Source organism: Macaca fascicularis, chromosome 19 (genome assembly GCF_037993035.2).
Source record: "Macaca fascicularis isolate 582-1 chromosome 19, T2T-MFA8v1.1".
Classification (NCBI taxonomy): domain Eukaryota; kingdom Metazoa; phylum Chordata; class Mammalia; order Primates; family Cercopithecidae; genus Macaca; species Macaca fascicularis.
The window spans coordinates 17,543,955-17,571,124 of NC_088393.1; the positions used below are offsets into that span (position 1 = coordinate 17,543,955).

At 57.5% G+C, this 27,170-nt stretch overlaps 2 protein-coding genes across 8 annotated transcripts; one reads left to right on the forward strand and one right to left on the reverse strand.

Annotated features, from left to right (window-relative positions):
* Positions 1-971: 971 nt before the first annotated feature.
* On the forward strand, positions 972-10,600 carry OCEL1 (occludin/ELL domain containing 1). Of its 7 annotated transcripts, XM_074026332.1 has the most exons (7): positions 972-1,101; positions 1,478-1,654; positions 1,779-1,984; positions 2,782-2,947; positions 3,200-3,253; positions 7,067-7,263; positions 7,665-7,973. In XM_074026332.1, the coding sequence occupies exons 1-6, from the start codon at positions 1,033-1,035 to the stop codon at positions 7,244-7,246; spliced, it is 852 nt and encodes a 283-aa protein (XP_073882433.1). In that variant the 5' UTR covers positions 972-1,032; the 3' UTR covers positions 7,247-7,263; positions 7,665-7,973. The 7 variants fall into 7 exon arrangements, with proteins under 7 accessions (XP_073882433.1, XP_073882436.1, XP_045236679.2 ...); XM_074026335.1 differs by lacking the exons at positions 7,067-7,263; positions 7,665-7,973 and adding an exon at positions 10,309-10,600 and having other exon boundaries at positions 972-1,138; XM_045380744.3 differs by lacking the exons at positions 7,067-7,263; positions 7,665-7,973 and adding an exon at positions 10,309-10,600.
* NR2F6 (nuclear receptor subfamily 2 group F member 6) lies at positions 8,495-23,523 on the reverse strand. The gene is made up of 4 exons (XM_005588355.5): positions 22,526-23,523; positions 18,241-18,335; positions 11,782-12,348; positions 8,495-9,255 (listed from the first exon to the last, which is right to left on the reverse strand). Exons 1-4 carry the CDS (start codon positions 22,801-22,803, stop codon positions 8,981-8,983), a joined length of 1,215 nt encoding a protein of 404 aa, XP_005588412.1. The 5' UTR covers positions 22,804-23,523; the 3' UTR covers positions 8,495-8,980.
* Positions 23,524-27,170: the final 3,647 nt, after the last annotated feature.

The following is a 27,170-nucleotide window of genomic DNA, read 5'->3' on the forward strand; positions in this document are numbered from 1 at the left end:
CCTTGGCCTCCCAAGTAGCTGGGATTACAGGCATGCGCCACTACCCCAGCTAATTTTGTATTTTTAGTAGAGATGGGGTTTCTCCATGTTGGTCAGGCTGGTCTTGAACTCCCGACCTCAGGTGATCCTTCCGCCTCGGCCTCGCAAAGTGATGGGATAACAGGCATGAGCCACCACGCCCGGCCTTTTTTGTTTGTTTGTTTTTGAGACAAAGTCTCTCAACTGTCGCCCAGGTGGAGTGCACTGGCGCAATCTTGGCTCACTGCAACCTCTGCCTCCTGGGTTCAAACGGTTCTCCTGCCTCAGCCTCCCAAGTAGCTGGGATTACAGGCACCTGCCACCACACCTGGCTAATTTTTTGTAGTAGAGACGGTGTTTCATTATGTTGGCCAGGCTGGTCTCGAACTCCTGACCTCATGATCTGCCCACCTCGGCCTCCCAAAATGCTGGGATTACAAGCGTGAGCCACCGCGCCTGGCCTGAGTAGTCAGTATTTTCAACTTTGAAAGTACACGTGAGAGGCCGGACGCGGTGGCTCACGCCTGTAATCCCAGCACTTTGGGAGGCCGAGGCGGGCGGATCACGAGGTCAGGAGATCGAGACCATCCTGGCTAACACGGTGAAACCCCGTCTCTATTAAAAAATAGAAAAAATTAGCCAAGCGTGTTGGCGGGCGCCTGTAGTCCCAGCTACTCGGGAGGCTGAGGCAGGAGAACTCTTGAACCCGGGAGGCGGAGACTGCAGTGAGCCGAGATCACGCCACTGCATTCCAGCCTGGGCAAGCGAGGCTCTTGTTAAATTTTTTTTTCATATAATTGCTGAAAAAATAAATAAGTTTAAATTTGCAAAACCATCCCGTTTTATCAGACAAACTTGAGAGTCGAGGTCGGAGTCGGCCACGTTTCGAAGGTGTGTGGCCACGCCCAGCCAGGTCAGCCCCGCCCCCAGGCCGTCAGGCCCAGCCCCCTCCCGTCAGACCCCGCCCCACTGCCCTGCCGAGCGACCCCGCTGGTCGGGTCCGTCCTGCAGTAAATGCACAACTGGGACGGAAGTGCCTCTCTGACAGCGGACCCAGGCTCGGAGCTCCAGACGCTGGGACAGGTGACCCGGGGCGGTAGCCAGCCGGACGGCCTTACAGGTGGGGCGGAGGTCCCGGGGAGCTCCTCGGGCGCGGTTGTCCGTGGGCTCCGCGTGCCCCAGAGGGCGAGGCTCCGGCAGCGCGGGGGTTAACTAGAGCAGGTCCCAGGCTGCGCGGCGACGTCAGAGCTCGTTTACATAGCGCTCTTTTGGGTTACGCAGTCGTGGGCGGGGTCTGGAGGTCGCTGCGGACCAATCGCGTGCGTCTATGCAAATAGAGGCCGCGCTGGGGAACTCTGCTCCCGCTGGGTGAGAGTTGGCTGCTTTCGGGCCGTGCTGCCCGCGCGTCCTTTCTCCGTGCGCGTCGCCAGGCGTGTCCTCTCCGCGTGTCCACCCACAGGCCGCCTGCAGACCACCCCCGCCACGCGCGGGACACGACACCCCCCGCAGGACCCGCCCATCAGCCCGGAAACCCACGAGCTGCTTCTCCCGGAGGCCGATGCCCACCCAGGAGCCCCCAAAGACTCGCGGCTCCCGGGGGCACCTGCAGACTCACCCGCCTGGGCCTGGGCCCCCGGTGAGCCTGACCGGGAGGGGGTCCCCAGGCCGGGCCTCTAGGCAAAAGATTTAGTCCCCCCAGTTTGAAGGACTCCGGTTTCCCGACACCCCGATTTAACTCCAAACCACGATTCCTGTGGCAGCTGCAAGGACTGGCGCCTGGAGGCCTCAAAACCAGCGCCCCCCGCCCTCCGTGCCAGCCCCAGCCGGGACCCCACAAGGCAAAGCCCAGGAAGATTGTGTTTGAGGATGAGCTGCTCTCCCAGGCCCTCCTGGATGCCAAGAAGCCTATTGGAGCCATCCCTAAGGGGCATAAGCCTAGGCCCCACCCAGTGCCCGACTATGAGCTGTGAGTGTCCCCCATGTGATTCTTCATGCCTGAGATCAGAGAGGGGCACTGAGGCTGGGGCTTTGACAGTTGAATAAGAGTTTACCAAAGAGTAAAAAGAAAAGGATCCCTTGTGGGGTGAGTGGATCACTTGTGGTCAGGAGTTCGAGACCAGCCTGGCCAACATGGTGAAACCCCGTCTCTACTAAAAATACAAAAATTAGCTGGATATGGTGGCGCATGCCTGTAATCCCAGCTACTGAAGAGGCTGAGGTGGGAGAATTGCTTGAACCCGGGAGGTGGAGGTTGCAGTGAGCCGAGATCGCTCCACTGCACTCCAGCCTGGGCAACACAGCAAGACTCTATCTCAAAAAATAATAATAAAGGCGGGGCGCGGTGGCTCACGCCTGTAATCCCAGCACTTTGGGAGGCCGAGGCGGGCGGATCACGAGGTCAGGAGATCGAGACCATCCTGGCTAACACGGTGAAACCCCGTCTCTACTAAAAAATACAAAAAAACTAGCCGGGCGAGGTGGCGGGCGTCTGTAGTCCCAGCTACTCGGGAGGCTGAGGCAGGAGAATGGCGTGAACCCGGGAGGCGGAGCTTGCAGTGAGCTGAGATCCGGCCACGGCACTCCGGAGCGACACTCCGTCTCAAAAAAAATAAATAAATAAAATAATAATAATAATAAAAAGACGAGGAGAAAAGGAACATTTTTAGTAGGGGCCCGGCATGGACAAAGGAAAGCAAATTACACTGACTGGGGGAAAGGGTGGGGTTCTTTACGCTCACATTCTGACCCCCTTCAACCTGGTAGTAAGTACCCACCGGTGAGCAGTGAGAGGGAGCGGAGCCGCTACGCCGCAGTGTTCCAGGACCAGTACGGAGAGTTCGTGGAGCTCCAGCGGGAGGTGGGGTGTGCACAGGCAAAGCTCAGGCAGCTGGAGGCCCTGCTGAGCTCCCTGCCCCCACCCCAAAGCCAGGTCAGCACTGGGGAGAAAGCCCTGCCCCACAGCCCTTCTGAGTGGCCCGACACAAGCCTGTGGGACACCCACTGGATCCAGATTTCTGGGACTCTTTCTACTCTAGGTTGGCTGGGCGCCACACGACACATGGCTTAGGTCAGCCCTTGAAGTCCCCACTAGATGGGCATTTAGTGTGTCTGAGCTTCAGTTTCCCCATCCCTCCTTGAGTTCAACTCTCCCTAAACCCCCTTTCTACTCCTCGCCTTGCAGAAGGAGGCCCAAGTTGCAGCCCGGGTTTGGAGGGAGTTTGAGAAGAAGCGAACGGTGAGTCTTGCATCCCACAGCTTGGTCTTGCACCCCGAGACTTCTGTGAGGCTGGGGTGCCTGTGTCGGTTTTTTTGTTTGTTTGTTTGTTTGTGAGACAAAATCTCGCTCTGTCGCCCAGGCTGGAGTGCAGTGGTAAGATCTCAGCTCACTGCAACCTCAGCCGGCCGGGTTCAGGCGGTTCTCCTGCCTCAGCTGGGATCACAGGCGCTCACCACCACGCCTGGCAAATTTTTGTATTTTTAGTAGAGACAGGGTTTCACCATGTTGGCCAGGCTGGTCTAGAACTCCTGACCTCAAGTGTTCCGCCCACCTCGGCCTCCCAGACTGCTGGGATTACAGGCATGAGCCACCTCACCCAGCTCACCCAGTTGCCTGTGCCCAGTTTCAAGGAGAGAAAATTAAGGCTCGGAGAATGAAAGGCAGAGGGTTGAGCAGCTTGAGGGCCACAGGGCAGACTGCTGCAAGGACTTCCGGGTCTCCCCCTGCCTAGGATCCTGGCTTCCTGGACAAGCAGGCTCGCTGCCACTACCTGAAGGGTAAACTGAGGCATCTCAAGACTCAGATCCAGAAATTCAATGACCAAGGAGACAGCGAGGGCTCTGTGTACTTCTGAGTGCCCCTGCAGATGGGCAGAGGGCTGCATGGGGATGCAGGCCCCTTGCTTTTCTTGGTATCTCCTCAGCCTTTCCTCTTGCAGCTCCCCCTACCAGGGGTAGCTTTCTCCAGGATTGCAAATGCCTCTTCATTTTGGACTCGGCGCTGACAGCTCCTCCTCCAGGAAGGCCTTCCAGGTCTTCCTCCTCTGGGCCCTCTAGCTTTGACCCTATAGGGACTCCAGATCTCAACCTGTTCCCTGGAAGTAGGGCCTGCTCTCCATCCCAGTGAAATAAACATATATTAGACACCTACTGAGTATAATTACTTAACACTTCTGATTTCACTCAGTTGTCATGCATACAAAAAGTTTTTTGTTTTTGTTTTTGACTGTGTCTCACTCTGTCGCCCAAGCTGGAGTGCAGTGGCGCGATCATGGCTCACTGCAGCCTCAACCTCGCAGGCTCAAGCAATCCTCCCACTTCAGCCTCCTGAGTAGCTGGGACCACAGCCATGTACCATGACGCCCCGGTTAATTTTGTTTATTTTTTGTAGAGATGGGGTCTATGTTGCCTAGGCTGGACTCAAACTCGTGGGCTCAAGCAATCCTCCTGCCTCAGCCTCCCAAAGTACTGGGATCATAGGCATGAGTCACTGCACCCAGCCATCACCACAAAATTGTTCCTTCATTTCCAGAGGAGAAAAAATATGAGGTTCCTGCTGGGCACTGTAGCTCACTCCTGTAATCCCAGCACTTTGGGAAGCCGAGGCTGGCAAATCACCTGAGGTCAGGAGTTCGAGACCAGCCTGGCTAACATGGTAAAACCCCGTTTCTACTTTAAAAAAAAAAAAAATTAGCTGGGTGTGGTGGTGCGTGCCTGTAATCCCAGCTACTATGGTGGCTGAGGCAGGAAAATCACTTGAAGCCTGGAGGCGGACGTTGCGGTGAGCCAAGATCTTGCCATTGCATTCCAGCCTGGGCAACAAGAGTGAAACTCTGTCTCAAAAAAAAAAAAAAAAAAGGTTCCACAAAAGGGATTTGTCTAGGATCTCTGGGTAGGGTTTGAACCCTTAATGGGGGTTCTCTCTCCCCCAAGAGCCTCAAGTTGCCTTCCAGTTAGAGGCCAACATCCAGCGTCACGTCCTCGGCCAGGCTTGCCGGGGAACACCAGGGACCAAAAGTTGTTTTTTTTTTTTTTTTTTTTTTTTCTGAGACAGTCTCGCTCTTGCCCAGGCTGGAGTGCAGTGGCATGATCTCGGCTCACTGCAACCTCCGCCTCCCTGGCTCAAGTGATTCTCCTGCCTCAGCCTTCCGAGTAGCTGGGATTACAGACACCTGCCACCACACCCAACTAATTTTCGTATTTTTAGTAGAGACGGGGTTTCACCATGTTGGCCAGGCTGGTCTGGAACTCTTGACCTCCAATGATCCGCCCACCTCAGCCTCCAAAAGTGCTGGGATTACAGGTGTGAGCCACCCTGCCTGGCTGGGACCAAGAGTTTCTGTGGGTCTAATAATGGAGACAAGATCGCTAGGACGCCAGTCTTGGTAGAACAGCCTTCTGGAAGATCCAAGGGATGCCATGCTGGGGTCCACCTAAAGGGAGTGGGCTCAGCCTGGAAGCCCTGCAGGAGGCCATGAATGCACCCCAGACAAATGGATTCCTCCACTTTTTTTTTTTTTTTTGAGTTGGAGTCTTATTCTATTGCCCTGGCTGGAGTGCAGTCGGCTCACAGCAACCTCTGCCTCCCAGGTTCAAGTGATTCTGCTGCTACAGCCTCCTGAGTAGCAGAGATTACAGGCACCTGCCACTGCGCCCAGCTAATTTTTGTATTTTTATTTTATTTATTTATCATTATTATTATTATTTTTGAGACAGAATCTTGCTCTGTTGCCCAGGCTGGGGTGCAGTGGCCGGATCTCAGCTCACTGCAAGCTCCGCCTCCCGGGTTTACGCCATTCTCCTGCCTCAACCTTCCGAGTAGCTGGGACTACAGGCGCCCGCCACCTCGCCCAGCTAGTTTTATGTATTTTTTAGTAGAGACGGGGTTTCACCGTGTTAGCCAGGATGGTCTCGATCTCCTGACCTTGTGATCTGCCCGTCTCGGCCTCCCAAAGTGCTGGGATTACAGGCTTGAGCCACCGTGCCCAGCCAATTTTTGTATTTTTAGTAGAGACGGGGTTTCACCATGTTGGCCAGGCTGGTGTCGAACTCCTGACCTTAAGTGATCTGCCCACCACCTCCTCCTCCCAAAGTGCCGGGGTTACAGGCATGAGCCACCACACCCAGCTGGATTCCTCCATTCTGTGTCTCCCTGGGCACTTCAGGACAGCAGCTGACCCCAGGCACTGTGTGGGCACATCCATATGCATGGCCTAGGGGGAGGGCCTTCCAGTGTCCGACCCATCCCAGGCCCTGGCTGTGACGGGTGGGGCACAGGTGGAGCCAGTCTCCCCATGGGGGCCATGTAACAGCAGACCAGAAGCTGTGCTCTGTTAGTCTCCCAAGGGAGCCACAGGGGACAGAAGCAACCAGGAAGACCAATTACATGCAGGGAAGACAGTGTCAACCACTGAGCCACCACGATTGTCCTCAAGAAGGCCCTAGTCTGGGGAAGATAGCCCTGAGTCCAGTAACAGAAAGCTGCCCAGCAGAGTCTTAATAGCCAGGGAGGCTCAAGATCTCGTCTTGCAGGAAGGGCCATGTGGGTAGGGTTTTGTAGGAAAAGTAGGAGTTCGGCAGTCAGGCCTTGGACAGACATCCAGATCTCTGGCCTGGGGCCAAACAGCAGGACACCATGGTCTCACTCAACCCTCAGATGTCCCATGCATTAGATAAATGGGACCTTGCTGTCCAGTTTGATTGTAGACATGGACCCACTCACTCACGGGACACTGTGGGAAACCCTGGCCTAATGCAGAACCCAGTGCAGCCTTCAATGGGAACCAGGTGTCCTCTCCATCCCGCCCCTGCCTCAGTTCCCTTCTGGGAACCTGCCCACAAGAGACCCTCACCGACTCCACAGGAGGGGCCTAATCTCTCATCTTCCAAGGCTGTCTTCAAGATGGACATGGGGAGACTGGGGACCATTTTGGCAAACTGGGGCTGCATAAGGGCTGAGCACTGGCCCAGCAAGCAGCGTGACAGATTTGACTTCTTCCCTTGCTGTTTTCACAAGGCCATCTTTTTTTTTTTTTTTTTTTTTTTGAGACAGAGTCTCCCTCTGTCGCCCAGACTGGAGTGTAGTGGTGCAACCTCAGCTGACTGCAACCTCCGCCTTCCAGGTTCCAGTGACTCTCGTGCCTCAGCCTCCCAAGTAGCTGGGATTACAGGCTCCTGCCACCACGCCTGGCTACAGAAGGGCATCTTTGATGGAGGACTTGCCTCTGCTTGACAGCACATCAGTGAGAGGTGCCACCCCCACCACCATTCGGGCCCTTTCTCTCTGCCCCCCTACAGCTCTGGTGCCCAATTCCACAGGTGCCTTTCCCACCACAGAGCGGTGCCACAGACTCCCGAGGCTGGGACGGGAGAGTCCCTGGTACCCCACATGATTCCGTATCACCCAGTGAAGCCCACATTTCAAAGTCTTGGCCTTCTAGGTCCCTGCCTCCCAAACGTCAATCTCTGAAACAGATTTTTAGTTCCATGTGAGGAAAAAAAAATTGAAGTCAGATTGACTCAGGCACAAAAGGGGGACGACTGAGTTCATAGAACTTAAAACACCTGAGGGTTTCAGGTATGGCTTGATCCAGGGGCTCCAAAGGCATCTTGGGAAATTGATCTTCCATCCTTGGCTCTGCTTTAATTAGATTCTCCCAGTTCCAAATCCTGCTGTGGAATCTCACTGGCTAGTTTGGAATCTCAGGCCCTCCATAAACCAGTTGCTGTGGCCCACGGAATGGTGGTCTGATTGGCTGGCCTGAGATCATGTGACAGGACTGGCCTCAGAGGTTTCTCCCAAGGACATCGGAGCCCAAACAAGATTAAGGGCCTGGTGGCTGATGCCTATAATTACACCACTTTGGGAGGCCAAGGCAGGTGGACCACCTGTCAGTAGTTCGAGACCAGCCTGGCCAACATGGCAAAACCCCATCTCTAATTAAAGTACAAAAATCAGCTGAATGTGGTGGTGCACACCTGTAATCCCAACTACTCAGAAGGCTGAGGCAGGAGAACTGCTTGAAGCCGGGAGGCAGAGGTTGCAGTGAGCCAAGACTGTACTACTGCACTCCAGCCCGGGTGAAAGAGCGAAACTCCATCGCAAAAAGAAAAAAAAAAAAAGATTAAGAGCCGACCAAAAAAAATAATTAAGTGAGGCTAGGCGCGGTGGCTCACACTTGTAATCCCTGCACTTTTGGAAGCCAAGGGCAGGGGTGGTGGATCACGTGAGGTCAGAAGTTCGAGACCAACCTGGTCAACATGGTGAAACCCCATCTCTACCAAAAATACAAAAAAAAAAATTAACTGGGCATTGTGGTGGGTGCCTGTAGTTCCAGCTACTGGGGAGGCTGAGGCAGGAGAATCACCTGAACCTGTGGGGCAGAGGTTGCAGTGAGCCGAGATCGCGCCACTGCGCTCCAGCCTGGGTGACGAAGTACCACTCTGTCTCAAAAAAGAAAAAAAAAGACCAGGGAGGCTGTGCAGGTAGGAAATGTCTTTATTATTGGCCTTGATTGAGTCATCATGTAGTGTCTGACATAGATTACGTGTCCAGAGGATCTGCCTGGCACACGCTAGCTACCCCTGCCCACGGGAGCGGCCCCTCCGGCCCAGACGCCAGGCCTTTGTCCATCATGCCAGGGAAGCCAACCCAACCATCCCACAAGTTCATGCTTGGGGTGCCGAGGGACAAGGCTGTCCCAGGATTGGACCCTCCATCCCTTACCTCCATCCTGGCCAGGGGTCCTGGGGAGGACGAGGCTGAGGCCTGGATGATCAGTCTCTTTTTGGTTTCATGATCATTTAAAAAACAGAAAAGACAAACATTTCACAGTCTTTAAAAAATAGAAGTCTGAGGAGAGAAGCCAGGGTCCTGGGCCCCGGGAGGCCCCTCGAGGCCTCAGCATTCCCTGTCCCTTGAGGTCTGTCTGCAGGCCTGGCCACAGCACACGTGGCCCCGTCACGGTCACTGGCCCGAGCCATAGGGCCAGTTGAAGGTACTCCCCGACAGCAGCATGTCTCTGATCAGTGTCTCAATGGGCGTCTTCCCCACCAGGCGCATGAAGAACAGCTGGGAGATGAGGGAGGCAGGGACTGCGCGCAGGGCGGGCAGCCGCAGCAGCAGGCGCCCGAAGCGCTGGGGCTGGGATGGGTACTGCGCCCGCACATACTCGGTGAGGGCCACCTGTGCCTTCTCCTGCAGGCTCTCCACGTGGGCCGGGTCCGAGAGGCCACAGGCATCTAGGGGGACAAAGGTAAGTCAGGCAGGGTGGGAGACAGCCAGAGAACACAGGGCCCACAGGGGTGACTAGGGGCTACCACTTGCAACTGTGGGTAAGAACAGGGGGCTGGGCATGAGGGCTTACGGCCACAGTCCCAGCACTTTGGGAGGCCGAGGCAGGAGCATCATTTAAGGCCAGGATTTGAGACCAGCCTGGACAACACAGTGTGATCCCTTCTCTACAAAAACAAATTAGTTGGGGCCAGGCACGGTAGCTCACGCCTGTAATCCCAGCACTTTGGGAGGCTAAGGCAGGTGGATTACTTGAGGTCAGGAGTTCAAGACCAGCCTGGCCAACATGGTGAAACTCCATCTCTACTAATAATTAAGAATAATTAGCCAGGCATGGTAGCATGTGCCTGTAGTCCCAGCTACTCAGAAGGCTAATGGGAGGATCGCTTGAGCCTGGGAGGCGGAAGTTGCAGTGAGCCAAGATCGTGCCACTGCACTCCAGCCTGGGCAACAGAGGGAGACCCTGTTTCTAAATAAATAAATAAATAAAATTAGCCCGGTGTGATGGCACGTGCCTCCCAAAGTGCTGGGATTACAGGCGTGAGCCACCGCACCCGGCCTAATTTTTTTCCTTTAAGATGGAGTCTCGGCCGAGGCGGGCAGATCACGAGGTCAGGAGATCGAGACCATCTTGGCTAACACAGTGAAACCCTGTCTCTACTTAAAAATGCAAAAAAAATTAGCCGGGCGAGGTGGCGGGCACCTGTAGTGTCAGCTACTCGGGAGGCTGAGGCAGGAGAATGGCGTGAACCCGGGAGGTGGAGCTTGCAGTGAGCCAAGATCGCGCCACTGCACTCCAGCCTGGGTGACAGAGTGAGACTCTGTCTCAAAAAAAAAAAAAAAGATGGAGTCTCACACTGTCCCCCAGGTAGAAGTGCAGTGGCACGATCTCACTGCAACCTCCGCGTCCGGGTTCAAGTGATTCTCCTGCCTTAACCTCACGAGTAGCTGGCATTACAGGCACGCTCCACCACACCCAGCTAATTTTTGTATTTTTACAGGTTTCGCTATGTTGGCCAGGCTGGTCTTGAACTCCTGATCTCAAGCAATCTCCCCACCTCGGTCTCTCAAAATGCTGGGATTACAGAGCCAGCGGCCTGGCCAACGAGACAGGTTCTAAGGAAGCTCGCAGGGAAGGTGGGGCTGGGAAGGGAATTTGATGAGGAAGACAGAGCCCAGAAGGGCCTGTGGTGTGAGAGAATGTGGCAGCCTCTAGAGAGACCCGAGACGATGGGAAGCCAAGAAGAATCTTCTGAGAAAACAATAAATAAAGCCATATTGATTGATTTTCGAGACGCAGTCTCACTCTTGGCGCAGGCTCGAGTGCAGTGTGGTAATCAGAGCTCACTGGAGCCTGGAACTCCTGGGCTCAAGCGATTTTCCCAACTCTGCTTCCCAAAGTGCGGTGGCTACAGGCCTGAGCCACCTTGCAGGACCAAAACCGTATTTATCAAATGAAAGCCACCTCCCAGAGTAGCCTGGATCTGGTTCCTAGCCCCAAAGATACCTCTGATGGGATCTAGAGGCTTCCAGTAGGTGAAAGAACTCCCAGGAGACACACTGGAAAGATCTTTGTCTAAAGGCATGGTGGCACACGCCTGTAATCCTAGCACTTTGGGTGGCTGAGGCAGGACTGCTTGCGCCCAGTTCAAGACCAGCCTGGGCAACATGGTGAGACCGTGTCTCTACAGAAAACTTTTAAAACAAAATTAGCCAGGAATGGTGGTGCACGCCTGTGGTCCCAGCTACTCAAGAGGCTGAGGTGGGAGGGAGGATTGCTCAAGCCCTGGAGTTCGAGGCTGCAGTGAACCCTGTTCGGACCATAGCCTGGGTGAAAGGGTGAGACCCGGTCTCAAAAAATAGAAATACAAATAAAAAAATAAAGTGGGGAAAAAAAAAAAAGCTGGCTGCACCGCCAGTCGCTGGAATACGATAGGGCTAGCACTGCTCGATAGTTGATGGTTATGAAGGTTCTGGGGCTGCCCCGCCCCTCAATGGGAGGGGCCTCCGAGCCACGCCCCTACCCAGATCCCTACAATCCTGGCTACCTGCAGGTTGCCCTGAGAGCCCAGTAATCAGGCATTGGGGGCCAGAGGGGGCGAGAAACACGGGGTTAGGACCGTCCCTCCCACGTTCCCCTAACTTTGTGCTATCAGTGCTCACTGAGCGTGAAGAGACCTTTGGTGAGGGAGTAGGGGGTCTCAGGGAGCCTGGGAACAGGAAGAGGGGTCTGGGGTCCAGGGTTCAGAGTTCTCCAAGAGTCTTGGAATCACGCAGTGGGGGTGTCACTGTGTCCCACTGCTTACATCACCCCTCTATGGCCACCCATGAGCGTTCGCTCACGGAGCTTGCAGGGCGCCAGGCCTAGGCAGCGAGCGGGGCGCTATGGTGGCTGGAGTCTGGGTCTAGGCTGCCCTCCTCCTAACCTCCCTTGGGTCCCCCCATCCCGCGGCCCCCTTCGGAGCGTGACTCACCCGGCGTGAAGAGCGCGATGGCCTTGAGGCAGCCGTACTCAGCCGAGTCGACCTGCAGGCGGCCTAGCTTGTCCACCTGCTCCTGGAAGGCCCGCACCTGGTCCATGAAGGCCACGGCGCGCTCAGCGGCCATGGGCGCGGCGTGGAGGCCGGCGGCGGCCAGTAGCGGCGCCGTGTGCAGGGGCAGCGCCGCCTGCGCCGCGTTCAGCACGAAGAGCTCGCTCCAGCTCAGGCGCAGCAGCGCCACCTGGTCGGCCACCGGCAGCTCGGGGAAGAAGGGCGCGTGGCGCGCCCACTCCACGGTGCTGAAGAGCAGCCGCGCCGCCAGCTCGCACACGTTGTCGATGCCCAGCACCGCGCCTGCCGCGCCGCCCCCTGCGCCGAAGCGTCCGGCCGCCGCAGGGTAGGGCTCAGCGCGCAGCAGCTGCGCGATCAGTTCGGACACCGGCTGCCCCGGGAAGAGGTCTCCGCCGCCCCCCACCGCCGCCAGCGCCGAGCCTGGGGGGCTGCCCGAGGAGGTGGCCACGGCGCCAGGCAGCGAGTGCGGGATGCGGCCGCGCTGCACCGCTGCGGGAAGCAGGGACAGGAGGGACATGCGGGCGGGAGGGGATGCGGGTGGCGGGGGGGGGGGGGGGGGGGGGGAGGGGGTGGCCGCAGCAGGAAACGAGGGAGGGACAGGAGATGGGGGAGGGCGGGGCACAGAAGGCCGGGAGGAATGGAGATAGGAGATGGGGCAGACAGGAAGGGGAGCGAGGGGTATAGAGAGAGGAGAGGCACAGAAGAGAGGGGAAGGAATGAGGGGCCAAGTAGGTGCCCAGAGAGACATGGGGGGCGGGGCAGGTAGGGAAGGACAAGGTAGGAAAAGTAAGGAGAATAACGGGGAAGGGAGACAAAAGTCATTAAGGGGTCACTCAGGCCCTCCCCTCCAAAGCCCCCAGGCCCAGCCTTTCCCAGAACACCTAACCCCACCCCATGGGCACCAGGCTGGTTAAAGTCAGGGTCCAGGAGCCCCTGTCCAGGTCCAGCCACCACTCCCCACCCCCAGCTCCTGGGGACAAGGAGGAGCATCTAATAAACCTTTTGGAGCCTCCATCTGTTAGTCACGGGGTTCCCAGAGCTGAGGATGGGCCAAGGTGGACTTGGGGACCCTGGCCAGCCTGGTCCCCAAAGCAAGAAATCAATACCCACCCAGCACTAGCTGTCTCCTATGGAGCGGGGATCATTTCTCTACCTTCCATCCCCTCCCCACCAGATGATGACCCCTGAGGGCCGGTCTGGGTCCCTGCAGAGGCCACAATGCAGGGAAGGTTTGGGGGGGACCCACAGTAGGGAGGTGTCCTGGGGGGGCTGCAGTAGGTCCTCAGTAAACATTAGTCGCCATCAGTAGCCTTGCTTATGAAGCGGGGAGGCCCTGCTGCTGACTTGGGCACATGTCCGCAGTGAGCAGGTGGGTGAGAAAAGGGAAACTGAGGCACAAAGAGGCAGAGGGTTGGCCACGTGCCTGCCTGGCTTGTGCCGCGGTGGGCAGGGTGGCAGGGCAGACTGGGCTGGTTGCCAGCAGACTAATTAATGAGCTTTAATGAGTTGGCATGCCCCATCTCATCACCTCCGTGAACTCCAGGTCAACTCTGCATACAGCAAACACCAGAGGGGAATGCGGGCAGAATCCGGGGGCGAACAGCGCTGAGCGGAGAAGCCGGGACCCGGGTTGAAGCCCGCTCCAAGGGGTCCCTGAGTCTAAGTCAACTGTCAAATGAGGACAGGCGGACGAGGCCCAAAAGTGGTTCCCCGGTCCTCCAGGGAGCTTCTTCCCCCTTTGCTCACTAGGTTGTGAGCAGCCACCACTCCCTCACATGGCCACATTCCCACCCCAGGGCCTATGGACTTTTTCTTTTTTCCCTCCCTCCCGCTCTCCCTTCCTTCTTTCCTTCCCTTTCCTTTATTCCTCTCTCTTTCTTTTTGAGATGGAGTTCTACTCTGTCACCAGGCTGGAGTGCAGTGGCATGATCTCGGCTCACTGCAGCCTCCAACTCCCGGGTTCAAGTGATTCTCCTGCCTCAGCCTCCCGAGTAGCTAGGATTACAGGCACCTGCCACCACGCCCTGCTAATTTTTGTATTTTTAGCAGAGACGGGGTTTCACCATGTTGGCCAGGATGGTCTCAATCTCCTGACCTCGTGACCCACCCGCCTCGGCCTCCCAAAGTGCGGGGATTACAGACGTGAGCCACTGCGCCCAGCTGACCTTTGCACTTTCTGTTCACTCCTCCCCAAACCACTCTCCAGCTCTTTAGCCCAGACTGTGGAGGTTCAAATCCCAATCACAACTCTGTTGCTCTCTTGAGAGATGGCCTCACCAATCTGCTGTGTGCCTCAGTTTCCTCATCTGTAAAATGCAGACAGTGGCTCCCATTTGCAAGCCCAGCACTTTGGGAGGCTGAGGCTTGAGCCCAGGAGTTCGAGACCAGCCTGGGCAACATAGCGAGACCCCATCCCTACAAAAAATTAAGAAATTAGCCGAGCATGGTAGCGAACGCCTATAATTGCAGCTACTCAGGAGGCTGAGGTGGGAGAACCACTTCATCCCAGGAGTTTAAGGCTGCAGTGAGCTATGATCACACCACTGCACTCCAGCCTGGGTGACAGAGTGAGACCCTGTCTCAAAAAATGATGTCACCAATCACTGAATTAAATGAGAATCGATGTAACTTAAAATAATGCCTGCCACATAGGAAGGGCTAAATAGATGGTAATTCAAGCCAAGGACCATTTATTGAACACCTACTGTGTACCAAGCCCTGGTCTACGCGCTGGGGAACAAGATAGACAAAAATACCTGCCCACAGGGAATGGACATTCTGGGTGTAAGCAAATTATAGAACAAGGGAGGGCTGGGCGCGGTGGCTCACGCCTGTAATCCCAGCACTTTGGGAGGCCGAGGCGGGCAGATCCAGAAGTCGGGAGATCGAGACCATCCTGGCTAACACGGTGAAACCCCGTCTCTACTAAAAATACAAAAAATTAGCCGGGCCTGGTGGCACATGCCTATAATCCCAGCTACTCAGGAGGCTGAGGCAGGAGAATCACTTGAACTCGGGAGGCGGAGGAGGTTGCAGTGAGCTGAGATGGCGCCACTACACTCCAGCCTGGCAGAGCAAGACTCCCTCTCAAAAACAAAACAAAAAAAGAACAAGGCAGATGGCGTCAAATACAGGGGGATCAGGAGGGCTTCCCTGAGGAGGTGATGTTTGAGCAAACCTTGAAGGCAAGGTTAGGGAGGGCGCCATGTACAGATCTGGAAAAAGCGCACTCCAGGCAGCACATGCAAAGGCCCTGAGGCAGGACTGTGCTTAAAGCATGAGCTGTTGGCCGGGCGAGGTGGCTCAAGCCTGTAATCCCAACACTTTGGGAGGCCGAGGCGGGCGGATCACGAGGTCAGGAGATCCAGACCATCCTGGCTAACACAGTGAAACCCCGTCTCTACTAAAAATACAAAAAACTAGCCGGGCGAGGTGGCGGGCGCCTGTAGTCCCAGCTACTTGGGAGGCTGAGGCAGGAGAATGGCGTGGACCCAGGAGGCGGAGCTTGCAGTGAGCCGAGATCCGGCCACTGCACTCCAGCCTGGGCGACAGAGCGAGACTCCGTCTCAAAAAAAAAAAGCATGAGCTGTCATCATACATATTTCCACCCGAGGCTTTTGGAGACTTCTGGCAAGGCTGTTTGCTCTGAGGCCATGACTTGAGATATATGAGGATATCAGGTAAAATAGACAAGTAGAGGCAAAATCCATGTTGTGGGGGCAGGGCCAAGAAAGTTACCCCCAAACTTAAAGGGGCCACAGGGAGGGATCAGTTTTAAAAGAAAGCTCCTCAGCTGCCTCTCTCAGCTTCTCCCACCAAGGCCTAGACAAAAAACAACAGCTTTAGGCCAAGTATGGTGGCTCATTCCTGTAATCCCAGTAGTCTGGGAGGCGAAGGTGGGAGGATCACTTAAAGCCAGGAGTTCGAGACCAGCCTGGGCCACACAGTGGGACCCTGTCTCTAGAAAATAAATTTAAAAAGCGGCCGAGTGGGGTGGCTCATGCCTATAATCCGAGCACTTTGGGAGGCTGAGGCGAGCAGATCACCTGGGGTCAGGAGTTGGGAGACTCCAGCCTGGCCAACATGGTGAAACCCCATCTCTATTTATTTATTTATTTATTTATTTGAGACGGAGTCTTGCTCAGTCGCCCAGGCTGGAGTGCGGTGGCGCGATCTCGGCTCACTGCAAGCTCCGCCTCCCGGGTTCACGCCATTCTCCTGCCTCAGCCTCCTGAGTAGCTGGGACTACAGGTGCCCACCACCACACCCGGCTAATTTTTTTGCATTTTTAGTAGAGACGGGGTTTCACCATGTTGGCCAGGATGGTCTCGATCTCCTGACCTTGCGATCCACCCGCCTCGGCCTCCCAAAGTGTTGGGATTACAGGCTTGAGCCAACGCACCCGGCCAACCCCATCTCTATTAAAACTACAAAAATTAGGCCGGGCGCGGTGGCTCATGCCTGTAATCCCAACACTTTGGGAGGCCCAGGCAGGCAGATCATGAGATCAGGAGATCAAGACCATCCTGGCCAACATAGTGAAACTCCATCTCTATTAAAAATACAGGCCGGGTGCGGTGGCTCAAGCCTGTAATCCCAGCACTTTGGGAGGCCGAGACGGGTGGATCACGAGGTCAGGAGATCGAGACCATCCTGGCTAATACAGTGCAACCCCGTCTCTACTAAAAAATACAAAAAACTAGCCGGGCGACGTGGCGGGTGCCTGTAGTCCCAGCTACTCGGGAGGCTGAGGCAGGAGAATGGCGTAAACCTAGGAGGTGGAGCTTGCAGTGAGCTGAGATCCGGCCACTGCACTCCAGCCTGGGCGACAGAGCGAGACCCTGTCTCAAAAACAGACAAACAAACAAACAAACAAAAAAAAAAAACAAAAACAAAAATTAGCCGGGCATGGTGGCGTATCCCTGTAATTCCAGCTACTGAGGAGGCTGAAGCAGGAGAATCGCTTGAACCAGGGAGTCGGAGGTTGCAGTGAGCCGAGATCCAGCCACAGCACTCCAGCCTGGCAACAGAGCGAGACTCCGTCTCAAAAACAAACCAAAACAAAATACAAAAATTAGCTGGGCGTGTTGGCCTGCATCTGTAGTCCCAGATACTCAGGAGGCAGAGGCAGGACAATGACTTGAACCCGGGAGGCAGAGGCTGCAGTGAACTGAAATCACACCACTGCACTCCAGCCTAGAAGATGGAGCGAGACTCCATCTCAAAATAAAATAAATAAAATAAAATAAAATATAAAATAAAGAAAAAAAAATTTCAAAGCAAGAGAGGCTCAGGTTAGACACTAGAAAGAACTGCCAGCCTGGCCCACGACGCAGTCCCCAGAGGAACCTGAAACCCAGCACAGGAGATCTCGTCCAATAGGCTGGTTTTTTTTTTTTTTTTTTTTTGAGACGGAGTCTCACTGTCGCCCAGGCTGGAGTGCAGTGGCGCGATGTCGGCTCACTGCAAGCTCCACCTCCGGGGTTCACGCCATTCTCTTGCCTCAGCCTCCCGAGTAGCTGGGACTACAGGCGCCCGCCACCACGCCCGGCTAATTTTTTATGTTTTTAGTAGAGACGGGGTTTCACCGTGTTAGCCAGGATGCTCTCGATCTCCTGACCTCGTGATCCGCCCTCCTCAGCCTCCCAAAGTGCTGGGATTACAGGCGTGAGCCACCAATAGGCTAGATTCTATTCCTGAACCCTAGAAATCCATATGGAAATCTCTGGGTTCTACTTGAATTCTAAGGGGGTTTGACAGAGTTCTAGGCCCACTGGCCCAGAATACGCCCATCCACCCAGGTTCCCTGAGCAGGGACAGCTGGGCCTCACTCTTGCTCCCAGTGCCCCGGGTCAGGAGAAAGGGTAAGCTGCCCTTTGCCTTAATCAGGCAGAGTTCCTGCCTTGGGCAAACAAAAAGCATGGGTGAAGGGTGGAGGGGAAGCAAATCAAATAAAAAAAAAATACCACACACACACATCCTTGTTCAGAAAGCAGTGGCCACGCTAGCAGACAAGAGGTCACCAAGGTGTCAGGGCCAGGGAACCGGCCTCTGAGGCCGGACTCGGGGGTAACTGGGGAGGGGAGCTCCTGCAAGAGAATGGGGCTGGGGAAAGTCCCTTGTGGGGCGTCCCTGGCCTCTTCAGCTCCACGGCAGCAACCAGGGGGCCAGGGATCCTAATTGGATTCCTCCAGCCTAGGGCCAGACCACAGCCCACTGGATCAAGGGATCAGTGGTAATGAGGTTAGCAGGCGCTGGGCCCCACCCCCTGAGGCACCTAGACCCCTGTGAAAGGGAGGGAAAAAGGGAGGAAGAAGCTGTTTGTTCACCCCAGCCCTAGCTGCTGTGATCGTCCCCAGTGTGTCCCCAGTGTGTACTCACCCTCCTTCCTCATGCCCACCCGGAAGCACTTCTTGAGACGGCAGTACTGGCACTGGTTCCGGTGGTGCTGGTCGATCTGGCAGTCACGGTTAGACCTGGGGGCACACAGAAGCCAGGGCTCCCTGAGACCCCCATGTCCTCCTCCCCCAACCAGCCTATGAGCTGCCTTTGGAGGCTGCCCCTCAGAAATACTAGTAGGGGCCCTCTAGACTGGGAAGGTAGCCCCGAAGGGGTACAGGAGCTCAGCTTGCAGGTCTGCAAAGCAGACAGGATAACCTGGATGGGTGGTGATGGATGAAGCGGAATCTGTGGAAAAGCAGATGAGCACCCCAGGGAGGGTACATTGGCACTGGGTTTTGAAGGATGAATAGGAGTTCTCCAGGTGACTGGAGGGGTGATCCCACAGACAGAGTATAGCCAGAGCAAAACGGCTGAAATACACAAATATGGAGGCCTAAAGGGTTTCATTTTATTTGGTCACTGTCAGGCTGAGCAGGGTCACTGTCCCCAAAATGATGTGAAGGCAGAGACGACATGGTCAGAAAGCTAGGCTTTGTGAGTTAACTAGGGGTCAGGCCAGAGGCTAGTGGTCTGTGGGGCCCCTGCATTATCACCCACACAAAGCCCACACCAATGAATAAGTAAACAAAGTCACTCGGGTCCTCTGCCCTGAAGGCCCCACTGCTGTGTTCTGGGAGGACCACCCAACCCCTATGCAAGCTCGAGATTCTCCTGGTCAGCCCTCAGTGAATACCATTGCCTCTTGCAGGGATGAGACAGGGGGCCCCACCCTGGAGGAGGTGAGCTCCCCGTCCTGGATCAGCCCCAAGCAGGAAGGTCCAGGCCTTATTCTTCAAATGTCCCCAGAACCTTCTCCCCTTGGCCCGTTCCCTTGGACTCCCCTGGTCTCTTGCCACCGGGAGCTGGGGGCTCTCCAAGGCCTGCGCCTGGAGCAACTACCTGTGGGGTCCCAGCTGGGGCCACCCAGGGGATACGCAGAAACAGTCACAGAGTAGAACCCTCACTTAAGGGAATTAAACAGATGCATCTCTGTGGTAGCTCACGCCTGTAATCCCAGCACTTTGGGAGGCGGAGGAGGGTGGATCACCTGAAGTCAGTTCAAGACCAGCCTGGCCAACATGGTGAAACCCCATCTCTACTAAAAATACAAAAAACGAGCTGGGCGTGGTGGCGCATGCCTGTAATCCCAGCTACTTGGGAGGCTGAGGAAGGAGAATCGCTTGAACTGGGCAGGTGGAGGTTGCAGTGAGCCAAGATTGACCCACTGCATTCCAGCCTGGGCGACAGAGTGAGACTCTGCCTCAAAAAAAAAGAAAAAAAAAAAAAAGGCTGGATGCGGTGGCTCATGCCTGTAATCCCGGCACTTTGGGAGGTTGAGGCAGGCGGATCACTTGAGGTTGGGAGTTTAAGACCAGCCTGAACAACATAGAGAAAACCCGTCTCTACTAAAAATACAAAATTAGCCAGGCGTGGTGGCGCATGCCTATAATTCCAGCTATTTGGGAGGCTGAGGCAGGAGAACCGCTTGAACCCAGGAGGCAGAGGTTGCAGTGAGCCGAAATCGCACCATTGCACTCCAGCCTGGGCAACAAGAGTGAAACTCCGTCTCAAAAACAAAACAAAACCCAGATGAATCTCAGCTGCAGACACCCAGCCCCACCCCTCAGGTGGTGACTGCCCCACTGAGCCTTGGTTTCCTCATCTGAAAATGGGAGGCCAGATACCGTCCTATATGGGATGGACTGGGTCAGAGGGGTTCACGGGGGACAGTGTCAAGACCCAGACCCCAGGCGAGGAACCCAACTTAGGAAAGCTGAGGCTCTGAGCCCATCTCCCCAACACCCCCATCCTCCCCTAACCCCCAACCACTGCCTGGGTCCCGCAGCACCAGCCGCTGAGCCCCTGGGAAGAGGCCCCACTAGGGCAGAGGGAGCTCAGGCAGAACCAGAACAAAGCCCAGCCGCAGGGTGGTGGGAGGATCCAGGGCAGCCGGGTGGAAACGGCCTGGCCTGGGGCGGCCCTGCAGGCAGGGAGAGGCCCGGCTCAGGGGCCCCTGACCTCAGGGAAGGCCCTGAACCTTCTGTATCAACTTCCCCTGACCTCAGGGGAGGCCCTGAACCTTCTGTATCAACTTCCCCAGCTGTAGAATTGGGACAGATCCGTCCCTCCAAGGAGGGAAGCAGTTAAGTTCTTCCTGTTATCCCACCTAAAGAGTGCATGCTTTTTTTGCCCAACCCCATGGCCCAACTCAGCTTCCTCCCTGAGCTTCTGACCTCCAGTCCAATTTGATCAGAGCCCTCCCCTGCTCACACACCCTCCAAGGCTCCCCATCACCCTCAGCCAGCATTTCAGGCCCACCTGGCTATGATTTCTCCCATGGCTGCGCGGTCCCCTCTTACAGCACAGCTCCCCCAGTCTGCCACTAAATGTTTTGTCTGGGCCACACACTGGCATGCCCCTGTGGCCTTTCTTCCACCTGCCAACTCCATGCTTCAAGGCTCATGTCCCCTAGCCTCCTCCAGGCAGAGCCTCTGCTGTCTCCCTGGGACCCCAGATCCCGCAGGCTTGGGGCATCTGTCTCATTGTGTCTCCTCCAGACTGGGGGCTTCTCAGGAGCTAGACTTGGAGCTGGGGTCTCTCTGCAGGGGCTGGCATCAAACCACCCAGGATGGGCCCCAGCGAGACCCTGCTAAATCCATCTGAAGCTCAGAATGGAATGGTGACTTCACCAGGTCACACAACTCACACAGCACAAACCTGCCAGCTCCAAGCAAGGCCCCCCCCCCAATCCCCGCCGAAACTGGTGCTCCCTGACCCCACCCTCAGGAAGCCCCTGGGACCCCAAAACTGCCTGAGCCCCCTCCCTTCCCCTCCCTAAAGACATGACGGGAGAGAAGCCGGTTTTCCAGCAGCAAGAATGAGGCCAAAGTCTAGTGGCCCAGTTTGTGCTGGAGGAGGGAGCAAGGCAGCTCCGCCACACATGGTCACACCAGGCCAGCCCTGACCCGGGACCTGGGGTCAAACTCCACCCGCGGGTACCTGAGGCCCTATTTGGTGGCCTCAGCCAACAAGCCTTCCATCAGCCGTTCTCCCTGGGGGCACCCCGATCCGAACTCAGCGGTCCCCTACCTGGTCCCACAGTTCCCCCCTGCAAAGCCCCAACTCGGGCAGGGTCCCTCCATGTCCAACGCAAAGCAGGCACCAGGACCTCTTTCTGGGCCTTTGGGCCTCTGTTTTGTGCAGCTGGGAAATGGGACCGTCTAGACCGGCTCTACAGACACCCTGCATGTTCCTGGGATGCACAGTAGGGGCTTATAAACGGACAGATCGGATGCTCGCCCGGGAACAGTGAGAAAAGAACTCCAGAGCTGGACAACCCCGATCGCTTTCCCTGGGGACCTTCCGCCCGAACAGCTAGAAAGGCCACGCCCTGCCAGAGAGGTCTCCGACCTGGGACAGCCCAGCGATCCTGCTCGGAAACGTTTCACTCCCTGCCCGTCTCAGAGACACCCAAAGTTTAAGAGATTTTTCCAGGAGCCCCAGGTCTGCACCCACCCCTGGGGGAGGGGGACGTTTCAGTCAATTCCGGTGGCCCTGCCGGCCTTCCAGTGGCGATTTCCGGTGACCCAAGGCTCCGAGTGAGCCCAGAGGGGTTCCCCGGGATGGGCAAGGCCAGCTCGCACCCCCACCCCCACCGCTGGGCCCCTCACTCGAAGAAGACCGCCCCGTGCCACCCCAGCCTCCTTCCGTCTGCCGCCTCCGTAGCCACAGCGACTTTGGAAGTGATATTTGACCCCAAGGGCGCGCCGTATCGATCCGCGCGGCCGCAGACAATGGCCCCTGGACGCTTCGAGCTCCACGGTCCAAGTTCCACGTTCGATTCCCTCGAGGGCATCCCGCGCGCTGGGATCCCCGAGAACGGGTGCCCTGGGGTTGGGCTGCCACCCCTGACAGCACCCCTACCCCCACCCCAGCGCGGAGATGACCCCTCCCCAGAGAAAAGCAGGGGGGAAGGAGAAGCAAGTAACTGGGGCAAGAGCCTCCAGGGACCACCTGATGGGGGGAAACCTGCAATGATGCAGCGCCGACTGTATACACAATCCCAGCCATGGAATGCGGGAGGCGGGTGCTGTGCCCCTATCTCAGAGGGGGCAGTGGAGGCCCAGGGAAGGTCAGCGCCAGGCCCAAGGTGACCGAGCAGGTCAGAGGCCTGCCCCAGGCCGGGGCGGGGTGCACGGCGGCGGCGCGCGGATGGGGGGCTCACCGGCAGGTGTAGCTGAGGTTGCGGCGGATGCTCCGCTTGAAAAAGCTCTTGCAGCCCTCGCAGGTGAAGACACCGTAATGCTTGCCGCTCGACTTGTCCCCGCACACCACGCAGTCCACCTGCAGCCCCGGCCGCTCCTCGTCGCCCGGCTCGGCGTCGCTGGCGGCACCAGTGGGGGAGGCCGAGTCGTCCTCGGCTGCGCGCGGGTAGCCGCCCGCCTTGTCCACGCCGTTCGTGTCGCCGCCGGGGCCGCCCCAGCCGCCGGTCACCATGGCCATAGCCCCAGGGCAGCGGGGCCGGGGCGCCCCCTCCGCGCTCTTCCCTCCGGGCACCCCTCTCGGCCCGGGGGACCCTACGCTGCGCGCATCCGGCCCCGGCGCACGGGGGACACGGGCTGCACCCCCCAAAAAAGTTTTGCAGCAACTTCCTGCGGCCGGTCCGCGCGCCCGGGCGGAACTGGTCGGGCCGGTTCCAGGCCAACTTTCCCACGCGTGCGCGGGGCCGGGCCCGGGGCCGGGAGGGGCGCGCTAGAGGCGAGGGCCAGGGGCCCAAAGGACTCGCGTCCCGCCGCCCTGGGGCCCCGGCGGGGGCGCGCGGGCCATGGCCCGGCCCGAGCCGCGCAGGGGGCGTCCTCTGGCCTGGCCGCCGCTCGCCCGGGGGCTGCGGCCAACTCAGCGGGCAGCCATCCGAGCGCGGGAGGCCGGGGGGAAAGTTTGGCCGCAAGTTGCGCGGCCGCCAGTGACGGGGGGGGAGGGGCGGCGGGTGCGCGCCGGGGCCGGTCGCCGCGCCCCCTGGGTCCCCCGGCGCCCGCGGCTGCCGCTCCGGGCCTGCAGGGCCGCTGGGCCGGCGCCTCTGGAGCTGCCGCTCCCGCTGCGGCCGCTCCCGCCTGGCCTGGGCCTGCGCCTGAGCCCGAGCCTCGCTCTCGCCGCCGCCACCGCCGCCGACCCCGCGCGCCGGCCTCGCGCTGCGGCCGGTTTGACACACAGCGTTCCATTCGCGGGGCGGGCGGGGGGCGGGGGCGGGGGCAGGGGCGCGCGCCGCGGGCTGGGGGCGGGCGCTCGTTGCCCCGGCGACGGCCGCCCTTATAAGGGCATGGGTGGCCGCGCGCGGCGCCCGGCGAACGGGCCGGCGGGAGGGACGGGGGCCGAGCGCGGGGCCGCGGGGCCTGACCCTCCTCCGCCTCCCTCTGCCCCTCCCCCCCGCACCCCCGCCCTCGCCCTCGCCCGGCTTCAGCCTTAACCCCTGCCGGGCCGCGGCGGGAGCCTGAACCGCGCCTGCCCTCTGCCCTTCCTCGAGCCTCACCAAGATGTCTGTCCAAGGCCCTCCCCTCCACCTCTGGCCTTGGACGTTGGGTCGCTCGATCACCCTCGAGGCGCCCCTCGGAACCTCCCCCCACCCCACCGTTCCCGGCAAAGCAATGATGGGGGGCCAGTGGCACCCGGGGGGGGCACGCCCCTGCGCAAGACACACGCGCGCATGAGACACACACGCACGCACACACACACACACACACACACACACACACACACATCCTAGATTGTGTTTGCTTCCTCTTCCAGAAAGTCGCCGCGTCTGACCCCCACCCCACCCTTTCTCTGCTCGGGTTAACACCTGGTGCCCGGAATCTCCAGGGGGAAGGGATGTTGTGGTCTGAGACCGGCTGGCCGGGGCCGCGAGGTCAGGGAGCCCCTCTGCAGAATTTCTGGCCTCCGGGGGCAGGGCGCCCACCCGCCCCGCGCGGCTGGAGGCGACAGGCATGCCCACCAGCCCTGCCGGGGGCCTGCCCCTTTTCCCTTTTCATTTCCTTTTCTTTCTGTGCTTTGCAGAAAGGGCTTGGCCTGGCGGCCGGCTGGACTGCAGATGTCTCTTCCAGGCGCCCTGGAGCCTCGCAGCTGCCGCCACCTCCAACTCACCCCATCCCCCAGAACCGGGGCTGGGGCCCGCCTGACCAGCATTTATTAAGCACCCTTTGTATGCGAAGTCCGGGCTGGCGAGCTGGAAAAGCCCGAGCCTCTGGCTCTGGACAGGTTAACCTTTAACCGGCTGGAAAAGTTATTCCAGGAGTGACCTTTCACCTCGGAGTCTTGCGGCTCCAGCCACCCAGACTGTGGTCCCACCCCACCCTGAGCCCAGAGCTGGACACCAGAGCATGCAGCTGGGCCTCTGAGAGCTCCGGCCAGGACTGTGCCCTCTGCGCACCTCCTCCTCTGCCTCCCAGAGCCCCGATGAGACTTGAAGAATTGCCCTCCCTGGAGTAGGGGAAAAGATGCTTAGAGATCTCCCAACACTTAAAAAGAAACTGAGGTTCTGGGAGAGCCATGCACACCCAGCCCTGGGCCTCTCGACCTGTTCCAGGGACGTTCTGGCTGCCTGCAAGGTGGAGGAGGAGGCGTTAGTAAATACAGAAAGCAGGAAGGACTAGGATTAGACATGAGCAAGGACTTCCCGTGGGTCTAGAGTCGGGTTCTGCCTACAGCCTGATGTAATCCCTGCTGGGAGAGAGGAAGGCGTGGGTGGGCAGAGAAGACCCTTTGGTTCTGAGGCTGCATGGGAATGCGACTAGTAATTTGTGAGGACAGGGATCCTAGGCCCCTTGCCTGGACCTGCTAGGATGTTTGGTGGGGAGCACTGGGGTGGAGGTCTCACCGAAGGGATTGAAAAGAGACTTTGATGAGAGACAGACAGGCGCTGTGGCTCACGCCTGTAATCCCAGCACTTTGGGAGGCCGAATCAGGAGGATCACTTGAGGCCAGGAGTTAAAGACCAGCCGGTGCAATAAAATGAGACTTGTCTTGAGCCCAGGTGTTCAAGGCTGCAGTGGGTTATAATCACGTCACTCCACTCCAGCCTGAGCAAGACCCTGTCTCAAAAAAAAAAAAAAAAAAAAAAAAAGAAGAGGGAGGGAAGACTCAAGGAATCGGAGGATTGTGAAGGGGAGGGAGCAGAGAACTAGGTTTGAGGGAGACAAGTCTTGCGAGGGGGCTGAGGGCTGGGTGGGAGACGGGTGAAGAAAGACCACCATGCAGATCCCAGAAACTCCAGTAGTACCCGTCCCAAAGGCTGCCCCACCCCCTCACAGTAGCCTGGCCACCCCTGTGCCCCCTGGGACCCGCCTGGGGGTGGATCGAGGTTCTACTCCACCTCCCTGACCCCTGCCCGCGGCCCCGCGGTAACATTTGACCTTGAGGCGGCCGCAAACTGGGGACAAAGGGGCCTAGGCCCATCTGCCGAGGGAGCACCAGTGGGAATGGCCAGATCCTGCTGGGGCAGCCTGGGAACCTGTCCCCACCCCCCCCCACATGTGACCTTGGCTCCCTTTGCCCCCTCCACAGGCAACTACCTGGTGGGACCAAGAACACAGGGGCTTAGATTCTGGGGGTTGGCGGGATACAGAGAAGAAATTCCGCTTCTCTGCCCCACCCCAAAACGAGCAAGGTGGTCTGCCTCCGTTTCCCTGCTTTTTTCAAAGTTGGCCCAAGTCCAGGAACAGCGTGTAGGTCGGAAGGTCACTAGCCCCAGACCTCGCTGGAGGGGACTGTGCTCCCTACCATACTTCTTGTTCTGTTTCTGGGGTCAGGTTGACTGGATTCGAGTCCAGGCCGCTGACTGGCGCTGATCTCAGGCTGGCGTGGTCCTGCCCTGGGAGAGGCGGTGAACACACCTGCACAGGTGAGGCGTGGAGCACCCGCCCCCAAGGCTGGGAATGAAAACCTTTCTAATCCCCGTCTTGGGTTTCAGCTGCCGCCCTGAAGGGGGACAGCTGGCCACTAATCCAAGCCTGGCTGGATCATTCCAAGCTCCCCTTTCCCGGACTCAGCCAGTTCTGGTGTGGAGGGGCGGGGAGATATGGCTTATGCAAATGACGTGCTAATCCATTGCCTGCTATTAACCTGACACTTCCCACAGCTCCTGGGCCCCCAGGAGAAAGCTGGAACTGGCCCCCATTGGCATTCGTTCTGAGTTTCTCTTGAAGTACAATGCCACCTGAGTCCCAGACTGTTACCTTTGCTATGCCTGTCCCCCACCCAGAAACCCTTTACCTTATTTTATTTATTTATTTTTGAAACAGACTCTCCTATTTTGCCTAAACTGGTCTTAAACCCCTGGGCTCAAGCAGTCCTCCTGCTTCAGCCTCCTGAGACACTGGGATTACAGGCAAGTTCGACTACATGGAGTCCAGAAACCCTTGACCTTAGCTTTGAGTTAGTAGCAACTCATCATCCTGAATCTGAACCATTCCAGCTTCAGTCTTCCCTCTGGAATATAGGCATCCTCCTTTTTGTTTTGTTTTGTGTTTTATTTATTTATTTATTTAGAGACAGAGTTTTGCTCTTGTTGCCCAGGCTGAAAAGCATTGGCGCTCTCAGTTCACTGCAACTCCCGCCTCTCAGGTTCAAGCAATTATCCTGCCTCAGCCTCCCTAGTGGCTGGGACTACAGGCATGCGCCACCACACTCAGCTAATTTTTGTATTTTTAGTAGAGACGGTGGTTTCACCATGTTGGCCAAGCTAGTCTCAAACTCCTGACCTCAGGTGATCCTCCCTGCCTCGGCCTCCCAAAGTGCTGGGATTACAGGCATGAACCACCACATCCGGCCTGTTTTTGTTGTTGTTGTTTGAGACGGACTCTCGCTTTGTCACCAGG